Source organism: Neophocaena asiaeorientalis, unplaced genomic scaffold (assembly GCF_003031525.2).
Source record: "Neophocaena asiaeorientalis asiaeorientalis breed wild unplaced genomic scaffold, Neophocaena_asiaeorientalis_V1.1 scaffold43, whole genome shotgun sequence".
Classification (NCBI taxonomy): Eukaryota; Metazoa; Chordata; class Mammalia; order Artiodactyla; family Phocoenidae; genus Neophocaena; species Neophocaena asiaeorientalis.
This window is the reverse complement of record NW_020173674.1, coordinates 6,077,805-6,087,206: the sequence shown is the minus strand read 5'-3', so window position 1 is coordinate 6,087,206 and position 9,402 is coordinate 6,077,805. Positions and strand designations below refer to the sequence as shown.

Sequence of the window (9,402 nt, the reverse complement as noted above, 5' to 3'; positions counted from 1 at the left end):
AACTGATGAAAGACATCAATTCATAGAATCAAGAAACCTAAGGAATCTCATTTAGGTAAATACAAAGAAAACCACACTTGGACGCATCACAGTAAAATGTAGAATACCAAAGACAAAAAAATCTTAAAAGCAGTTGGAGACAGAAAGTATCTTCAAAGGAACAGTAACAACAAAACAATGAAATAGATGACAGCTGACTTACAGCAACAATAGACACCAGAAGACAGAATAAAATTTTCAGTATATTGACAAGAAATAACTATTAGCCTAGAATTCTACACCCAGCAAAAAGATAACTTAAAAGGGTAAAACACTAGCCAAGATAGGACAACAGCACAAAATAAAGGAGTAGAAATATATCCAAGAACGTTAATTACAATAGATAAAAATGACTGAATACTGGGACTTCCCTGGCCGGAAGTTCAATGGTTAAGACTGTGCTTCCACTGCAAGGGGCACAGGTTTGATCCCTGGTCAGGGAACTAAGATCCCACATGCTGTGTGGCGTGGCCAAAAAGAATGGACTGTACTTCAGTTATTAGAAGACAAAGATTTAAACAATCCATCTACAGGCCATTCTTAAGAGGCAGAGAATGAAAGTAAAAGAATCAAAACTCAACATACTTGGAATAGAAGGGAACTTTCTCAGCCTAATAAAAGTCATCTATTAAATTAAAAAACACAGCAAACATATTTTATGGTGAAATATTGAAATCATTCCCTCTATTGTGAGAAACAAGTCAAGGGTAGCCACCCTTTCTTCCACCCAGACAGAGGCAAGAAAAATAAGAGATAGTTCCCCGGTGGTCTAGTGGTTAGGATTCTGGGCTTTCACTGCCACGGCCTGGGTTCAGTCCCTAGTCGGGGAACTGAGATCCTGTAAGCTGCGTGACACAGCCAAAAAAAAAAATTTAAGAGATATAAAAATTAAAAAGGAAGAACAAAACTATCTTTTCATAGATATGATTATAAATACAGAAAACCCAGAAGAATTTTCAAGGAAATAAATAAGTTTTAGATTTGCTGGACACAAGAAAATTATTTTCATAAACTATGAATGATAGCATCACAATATCAAATACATAAGAATAAATCTAACCCAAAAAGGCATGATCTTTATGAGAAAACATACATAACTTTATTGAAAACATTACGTGGAGAGATACACCATGTTCACGAACTGGAAAATTCAATTTCATGTGGATGTTGATTTTCCCCAAACTGGTCTATAGATTCAGTTGGGTTCCAGTCACAATTTCAAGGGGGGGTTTTATTGGTGGAACTTGACAAGCTGATTCTAAAATTTATATGGAAGAGCAAGGGCCAAGTAGATCTTAGGAGATCATACACAGGGGTAGATAAAATGATCAGTGGGACAAGAGAGAAAAATAAATTGTGGTATATTCGATGGATCACTATACAGCAAGGAAAAGGAGTACTCTACAGCCACACACGTTAATTTGGATAAATCTTAGAAATATTGAAGGAAAAAGCAAATCACAGAAGAATAAACATGGCGTGGCTCCGTTTATATAAAATTCAAAAACATGCAAAACCAGTACAAACATATGTAATAAAATCACAGGGCAAAGCAAGGGGATGATTAAGACAGCACAGTGTTTCCTCTACCAGGGAGGGGCACAGCAGGGACCTCAAAGGAAATAGTATCCATTTCTTAAATGGGGGTGGGGAGGGTGTTGTTTCTATTTTATAAATATTTCCTTGTATCCTTTCACTATAAAAAAAAAAAAAAACAAGAAAAGATATTCTGGAGGGTGAGGGGTAAAGCAGTAGAGGAAACAGAAGTCTTCCAATGCTTAGGTACGGCACAAAGTGCCAGGTACACCAAGTTCCTAACAGAGTTAAAAAACAGTAATAGAGCATGCTGTTGAGAAAAACAAAGAAGGCTTAGCAGCTCAAACCTTTGTGGGCATGGGCGGGGCCTGTCAGAAGGGTGGGCTTCTCTGCGGGTTCTTGGAAGGCAAGCCTGCCATGTCACTGAAGGACTACTCCCCTCCCCCAGCAGCACTTGTAGGTTTTCACTTAACTCCATTTTTGGTCCAGTCCCTCACCCCCAACCCTCCCCAGGGCCCCCCCCCCCCCCCCAGATGCAAAGCTTCTTCGAAAAGCCCCGCCTCCACCCCAGCGGGGTAGCGAGGGGTCAGGTGGGTCCTGGGGGGCAGGGCAACCTAGCTGCTTCTCATAGAGACCTTGAATCAGTCCCGGCCCTACTGTCAGCCCCAAACCTTGCCTTCCACGGTGAACCTCTCCAGGGCTCCTGGGGGCAATCGGGCTGCCTCTTGGCCCCTCCAAGAAGGGAACGCTTAATTTCAACTTCTAATTCTCTAAGAGAGTAAATGAGCCTCTATCCACTTTCCATCTTTCAGAATGTTGTCAGGCTCTTTGGTCTAGTGCTGTCTCCCTCCTATTTTCTTTGTCTTTGTAAATTTACATCATTTTTAATTTCTTTACTATCATTTTAGATTTTAAGAGGAAACAAACTCACATGTTTAAACCTGCCACATTTAACTGGAAATGTCTATTTACTATATTTAAATAAAAGTGTTTAACAAGTAGCTCCTGAAGCGTCCAGAGAGGAGGAGCTTAACAGTCTCAGCACCATCCAGCCAGCACAGATGCTTGAACAGCCCCACCTGATTTCTCTGCCTTGATTTTTTCAGCTGTTCAAGGGTGAAGGAGAAAGCACAAAGGTCTGGGTTCAAATCCGGACTCCTCCATTTACTACCACGTGATCTTATCACATCAACTCTCAGAGCTTTATCACCCACATAATTGCTGCCCAGTGCACCAGGTTAGCTGGAGAGAAGTTCACTGAAATTGTTGCTGTGAAATGTTCCTAACTATAAAGCACTGAACCTGGGGAAGAATTCTGGATTCTCATACCCTGGAACACTACATTCCGCCTTAAGCTGCTGGCCACGCCCCCCACCCCACCGCCCCAAGGCCGCAGGAGGCAGAGCCCTGGCTGCTCACACCCTCAGGCATTCTGTGGTTCCCAGGCCTGCCAATCAGAGGAACCAAAAACAGCAGCCCTGGAAACAGTGAAGGTCCAGAAACCCACAGAGACGGAGGGAGTCCAAGAACCAAGTGGGCACTTTATTAACCTGGCAAAGGGGCAGCTGAGCAGCCCCCTGCCAGACCCTTCGCTGTACTCAGGGGCCACTGATAGAGGCAGAGCCGCAGGGCCCAAGCCCTGGACACTAGGAGTCCAAGCTGGGCAAGGGCAAGGCTAAGGGCAGGGCTGGAGTTGCCGAAAGCAGGCATCAAGTACCAGCGTACCAGCCTGCCGCCCCTTCTGAGGCTGGGGGTGGGCCTGAAATGAGTTATCTGAGTCCCCTCTCCTGTTCCCCACTCCTTGTACAGCTCAGGCTCTTCCTGGAGTCAGGAAGCCATGAGTCCCACATCAGCTGTAGTCTGGAACGTGATGCCATCCCCCGGCAACGGGGAGGCCAGGAAGGGCCAGAGCCAGACAAGGACCCAGCGGGGCCCCAGGGCCGCCTGCAGGTTGTGGGAGAGGCCCAGGTCGTAAGAGTGCTGGCCCCGAGCCCACTCCCACGTGGTCTGGCCCCTCAGCAGCAACATCCCATGGAAGAGTAGTCCAGCCCCGCACAACAGTGCACCCGCCACACACGTGTCGGTCACGAAGGCCAGCGCGAACTGCGCCAGAGACACTCTGCCTGCAAGGAGAGAGCAGAGAGGGTCAAGGAGAAGCAGCAGGCCCCAGCCATCCCAGAGCCCAGCTCCTGCCCTCCTCCCGTCCCCTACTCCACCATGAAGCAGGGCGCATTCCTCCACTCAGCAAACACTGAGTTGTTGCTCCCTGGCCAACCCATGCCGGCTGATGGGAACACACTGGTGAAACGGGCAGACACAGCCCCCTGCCCTAGATGCGACTTTCACTCATGCATCACAAACTTGTGAGCACCTCCCATGAATACCAGGATGAATGGCAGGTAGCATGTCCGACCTCAGGGAGCTCACAGACAGACATTCAAGAGATCATGTCTCAGTTACTTAGTTACAGCTGTGATGTGTGTGACAATGGAAAAGTACAGCATCCTGCATCACCTTGACCCACAGAAGGTAGTAAGTATCAGGTGAACAAAGAACTACAAGATGCCGTGAAATGTTATGTCAAGCGAGAGAAGGCAGACACAAAAGGTTATGTATCGTATGGGGCCATTTGTAAGAAATGTCCCAAACAGATAAAGCCATAGAGACAGAAGATTAGTGGTTGCCAGGGGCTGGGGGCACTAGGGGGAAATAGGGAGTGACTGCTTAATGGGTACTGGGGGCGATGAAAATGGTCTGGAATTAGACAGTGGTGATGGCTGGACAACACTGCGAATATAGTAAATGCAACTGAACCGTGCACTTGAAAATGGTTAAAATTATGAGTCTCATGTTACGTGAATGTTTTTCCAATAGAAAAAGAGAGCCTACTGGCGGGGAGACGACATGGAAACTTATTAAGAGGCTCAGGGAAATAAACTTCATCTATTTTGACAGGGATATTTTGGGTGATGCCTGAAGGTTAAGGAGGTATTTGCTAAGTGAAGAGGGGAGAACACATTCTGTGTGAAGGTCCTGAGGCAGGATGGAGAGGTGCCTGCGATACAAGTGAGTGCACAGTTCTGGAAGCTCAGGAGAGAAGCCCAGGCTGGATACGCAGATTTGTGAGCGGTTGGTACCCGGGCGGTTCCGAGACCTGGCAGAGTGTGTAGGGAGATGAGAATGGCGTCTCGACCTCAGCCCAGAAACCAGGTCCTTAGGGATCAGATATAGGGAAACCAGGAAGGAAAGGAGGAAACCCCAAAGCACAAGCCGTCGGGGACGTCAGGCATAGAGCCCTTTAAGGAGGCTGAAGGCCAGCAGTTTTATGAGGCTGAAAGGTCTCATGAGCAAGAAAAGAACACAGAAGGGTCCTCTGGGTTTTGTGGAGACAGAGGCCTGGGGACTGTGGCAGTGTCGGAGGACGGGTGGGGGCAGAAGCCAGTTTGGAGCAGGTGGAGGAATGGGTGGGAGGCAAGGAAAAGCAGCCTATAGCCCAGGCAAGTCCTTTGACTTGGCTGCTGATGGAAGAGCCAGAAGGCATGAGCTGGAAGAGGAGGACATGGGGTGAAGAGAGGCTTTGTACCAGCTGGGAAAACCCAAAGGAAGCCAGTGGAGGGAGCCTGGAGTGGCAGGAGGAGAAGCGACCCATGGTGTGAGGGCTCCCAGCAGGGAGGAGGGGTCGGGCACCAGGAGAAGGCGGGGCAGTGAGCTTCTGCCTCCAGGATGGGACAGCCAATTCTGGACGTGCCATCTGATGACTAATTTCCTCTGTGATGTATTTTCAGGAGAGGTTGGGGCTTGGAGGACAGGAAAGTGGGAAGATTTGAGCTGCAGCCATTAGGGGGAGGAAGCTTATGAGAAACCAGGGCAGCCAGGCACCGCTGAGGGCCTGTTGAGGTCAGCAGCCATGAACGTGACATGACACTGACTGCCACATAGTACCAGGCATCTCTGACAGCTCTCCGCAGCCAAGGGCAGACACAGAGAAGCCAGGAAGGCACAGCGGAAGGAAGACGGAGCAAAAAGTCTTGAGATGAGATGCTGCGGAAGGCTGGTGGAAATGAGGGCGCTACGCTGGACCTGGGGTGGTGAAGGGGGAAGGTGCTGATGGACAGAAAGGTGAGGGCCAGGAGCTCCGGAGGGGGGTCGCGGAGCACAGAATGAGAGATGGATAGGAGAGGCGGTGGGGGCAGAGAGAGGGGTGACATGGGGTGCTCTGGGAGGTGACACATTTTGGATTCTGACACGACTGGGGTGGGGATGTGGGAGTAGGGGAAGGGAGGAGGGGAGGAGAAGGTCAAGAAGCTGAGCGACTGGGGCCATTCACCCATGCTTTCAGATACCTATGCCTTCAGCAAGGCCCAGGGCTGAGAGGGAGACGAGAGGCCGGAGCCCAAGTCTTTGGTGACTGCGGGGAACGAGTGGGAGACTGTGGATGACCGGAGGTTGGGAGCGTGCAGACAGGAGCAGCTGGAGGGCTTGAGTCTCAGTGGAGGCAGGGGGGTCATGAGGAGGGCAGAGGAGGGCTGCTCAGGAAGCCAGTGTGGGCACAGGAAAACCCTGACAGCCCCACTGGGCCTCCCAAGACGCGCCCTGGGCTGCAGGGAGGGGGTCCTGGGGACAGAGCTGGGCTTGGATAGGATGAGACAGAGCCACTATTCAGAGTTGTCAGGGAGTTTAGTAATTGCAGGACAAGGTTACAGAGAGGACCGTGGACAGGTCAGGAGGAAGGAGTCAGGGAAAAGCAAGCCCAAAGCGTTTTGGGGGGCAGAGAACAAAGTATAAAAAACCAGTGGGGGGCTTCCCTGGTGGCACAGTGGTTGAGAATCTGCCTGCTAATGCAGGGGACATGGGTTCGAGCCCTGGTCTGGGAGGATCCCACACGCCGTGGAGCAACTAGGTCCGTGAGCCACAACTACTGAGCCTGCGCGTCTGGAGCCTGTGCTCCACAACAAGAGAGGCCGCGATAGTGAGAGGCCCGCACACCACGATGAAGAGTGGCCCTCGCTCGCCGCAACTAGAGAAAGCCCTCGCACAGAAACGAAGACCCAACACAGCAAAAATAAAATAAATAAATTAATAAACTCCTACCCCCAACATCTTCAAAAATATAATAATTATTATATTTTAAAAAAAACAACAGTGGGGTTTGTACCTTGGGTGGTGTCAGAAGAAAGTGTCAACCAGAACACAGCCTCTCAATCAGTCTCCTGATTCAAAACATCCCCTCCCCACTTCCAAAGACTGGACCTTCCCCTGCCTGTAACTTTCACTGGCTCCCCACTGCCCAGTCAAGTAAGGACCAACTCCTCACACTCCATTCAAGGCCCTCCACCATCCAGTCCTCACTTACTGCCCTAGCCTTAATTCTCACAATTCCCACCAAATGCCTTCACTACTCCGTGCCCAACCTCCAAGCCTTTGTTCACACTGCTCCCCTAGCTCCGAATGCCCCCCACTTAGAATGCTCTCTCACCGTCCCATCCCCCTCTAGGTGAAATCCCACTAGTCTTTCCTCCCCTGATTCTCTCAGCCAGAACCCTGTACCTACGCTGAGGCCCTGTATTTTACCAGACCGCACACGCAAGTGAACACCAGGCTCCCTTCACCTCCCGTAATTGACGTGGGGACTAGGTCGCCAGGGCGCCGCCTGGAGAACCAGGCGGAAATCCCATCGCCTACCAGAATGGGCCTCTGCCTCTCTGCGGAGGCCTCCCCGGCCCCCCACCTGTGAGCAGCATGAGCCAGGGCAGCAGGAGGAGGGCGGCGGTGTGGAGGGGTGTGTGGGCTCGCAGCAGGGCCGACAGGGCAGGGCCCAGCAGCACAGAGACGTGCAGCAGGACGCCCGCGGCGTGCAGCAGCAGACACAGGAAGGGCCGGTAGTTGTGGAAGCCCACGCAGCGGCCCAGCAGGCGGCAGTGGTGGTCCCGGCGAAGGATGCAGATGCGGCAGGCAGAGCAGTGCCCGCTGCGCGGTGGCACCTGGCTTTGGCACTGGTAGCAGTAACTGCAGGGAAGGAACCACAGGGTCAGTTCCCCCAGCAGCTCTGAGTGCCCCATTTCATGCCCGGTCAGCCCCTGAGCCCATCCTGGGGAAGCAGGCACAGCCCCTGCCCTCTCTAAGCTTCAGGTTCTTCACAGGTAAATGCAGGCTAAACACCACTTCCCAGGCCCTTCCATTCCTGGCACAGCAGGTCTGAGGGCTCTTCCAGCTCTGAGAGCCCCAGTCCTGAGGCCTTTCTCTGGTCTCTAACATCCGGAAGCAAACTTCTCCTGTCCTCCACTGTTACCACCTCCGTCCAAGTCACCATAAGCTCCCCCCTGGATTACTGCAACAGCCTCTTGCCTGGCTTCCCTGACTCCACCTTTGTCCCAACTGGTGTAGTCTCACCCCAGCAGCCAGACTAAAATCTAAGTCAGGGGAACTCCCTGGAGGTCCAGTGCTTAGGACTCGGCGCTTTCACTGCCGAGGGCCCGGGTTCGATCCCTGGCACGGTCAAGAAAAAAATAAATCAAGTAAATAAAATCTAAGTCATGTCCCTCCTCTGCTCAAAACCCTCCAATGGCTCTCCGTTTCACTTCTAGTAAAAAGCAAAGTCTTCGAGGTCTTACAAGGTCTTTACGTCTCTGACTTCTCCTCCCTCACTCCACTTTGGCCACACTTGCTGTTCCTGGAACATGCTGGGCAAACAAATGCCTCAGAGTCTTTGCATCATCTGTTCCCTCTGCCTGGAACGTTCTTCCCCCAGATGACTGTGGCTAACTCTCCCCCCTCCAAGTCTTTGCTCAAACGCCACCTTCTCAATGAGGCCTACCTTGACCACCCTATTTCAAACTGCAATTTGAGTCTCCTTTATCCTGCTCTTTCTGTTTCCTTACCACCAACACCTTCTAACATTCTACATTATTTTCTGATTTATTACGCCTAAAGTTTGTCATCTGCCCCCTCCCTGAAATCAGGAATATGTTTTATTGTACCTCCAGTGCCTGGAATAGTACCTTGCACGTAGTAGGTACTCAAATATTTGTAAGTGGATGAATGATACTCCTTCTGCCGTCTGGTTCAAGCGGATCTTACTGTAAACTGGTTCTAACATCTTCAGGTCCTGAGGCCCTCCCCCTGCCCAAAGCTCCCGCTTCTCCCCCCGCCAGATCCCGTGCCCCACTCACGCCCAGCCCTGGCCCAGACCACGGCCGGCCAGCATCACACCCCGGATGCTGGGGTCCGAGCGCAGGAAGAGCCCCACGTTGCCCAGTAGGTTGAGCAGCTGAAAGGTTGCCAGCGCAAGCTGCAAGGTCCGGGCCAAGGGTCCCAGTGGGGGCGGCCCGGGACCCAGTACCAGCACGTAGGCCAGCTCCAGGCCCACGGCCGCGGCCCACAGCGCGGTGAGCACAAGAGGAAGCCGCGCGGACACCGCTTCTGCGCTCCCCACAGCCCTGGGCTGCCCCATGGCCTGGACCCACTAGCGGTCGGATCCCGGGTACCCCGCCGCTTCCGTATTGGGGCGGGGAGAGTGGCAAACGGACGTCTGCTACGACCAATAGAAGCTCTGAAGGGGGTGTGCGAGCGTTGAGGTTCACGGGGAGGGCCCGCAGATACGGAGATGTGATTGAACGGCCGAACGAGCCAAAGAGATGCTTGGAATCTCGTTGGCGCTAGAGCCGGTAGGGCAGCGCGGTTACAGCCCACCCGCGCAGGCCCCGCCCCTCCCGCAGAAGCTCCGCGCGCTGGGCCCGCTGGCCCGCACTCCGGGAGGATTGAGTTGCAGTTTAGGTGCTGTCGGTGTTTCGCGGCTCAGCACATTCCTCCTCTCCCTCTAGTCGCCCC

At 52.0% G+C, this 9,402-nt stretch overlaps 1 protein-coding gene across 1 annotated transcript; it reads right to left on the bottom strand.

Annotated features, from left to right (window-relative positions):
* Nucleotides 1-3,096: 3,096 nt before the first annotated feature.
* ZDHHC24 (zDHHC palmitoyltransferase 24) lies at nt 3,097-9,091 on the bottom strand. Its single transcript, XM_024748783.1, has 3 exons — nt 8,745-9,091; nt 7,304-7,581; nt 3,097-3,698 (listed from the first exon to the last, which is right to left on the bottom strand). The coding sequence occupies exons 1-3, from the start codon at nt 9,023-9,025 to the stop codon at nt 3,403-3,405; spliced, it is 855 nt and encodes a 284-aa protein (XP_024604551.1). The 5' UTR covers nt 9,026-9,091; the 3' UTR covers nt 3,097-3,402.
* Nucleotides 9,092-9,402: the final 311 nt, after the last annotated feature.

What these genes read in the sequence shown, in the direction of transcription:
- ZDHHC24 (XM_024748783.1), bottom strand. Translation starts at nt 9,025, where the DNA reads ATGGGGCAGCCCAGGGCTGTGGGGAGCGCAGAAGCGGTGTCCGCGCGG. An exon ending in GGTCTGGGCCAGGGCTGGGC is followed by an intron (nt 7,582 to 8,744) that starts GTGAGTGGGGCA and finishes CCTTCCCTGCAG; the next exon opens with TTACTGCTACCAGTGCCAAA. An exon ending in CTGGCTCATGCTGCTCACAG is followed by an intron (nt 3,699 to 7,303) that starts GTGGGGGGCCGG and finishes CTCTCCTTGCAG; the next exon opens with GCAGAGTGTCTCTGGCGCAG.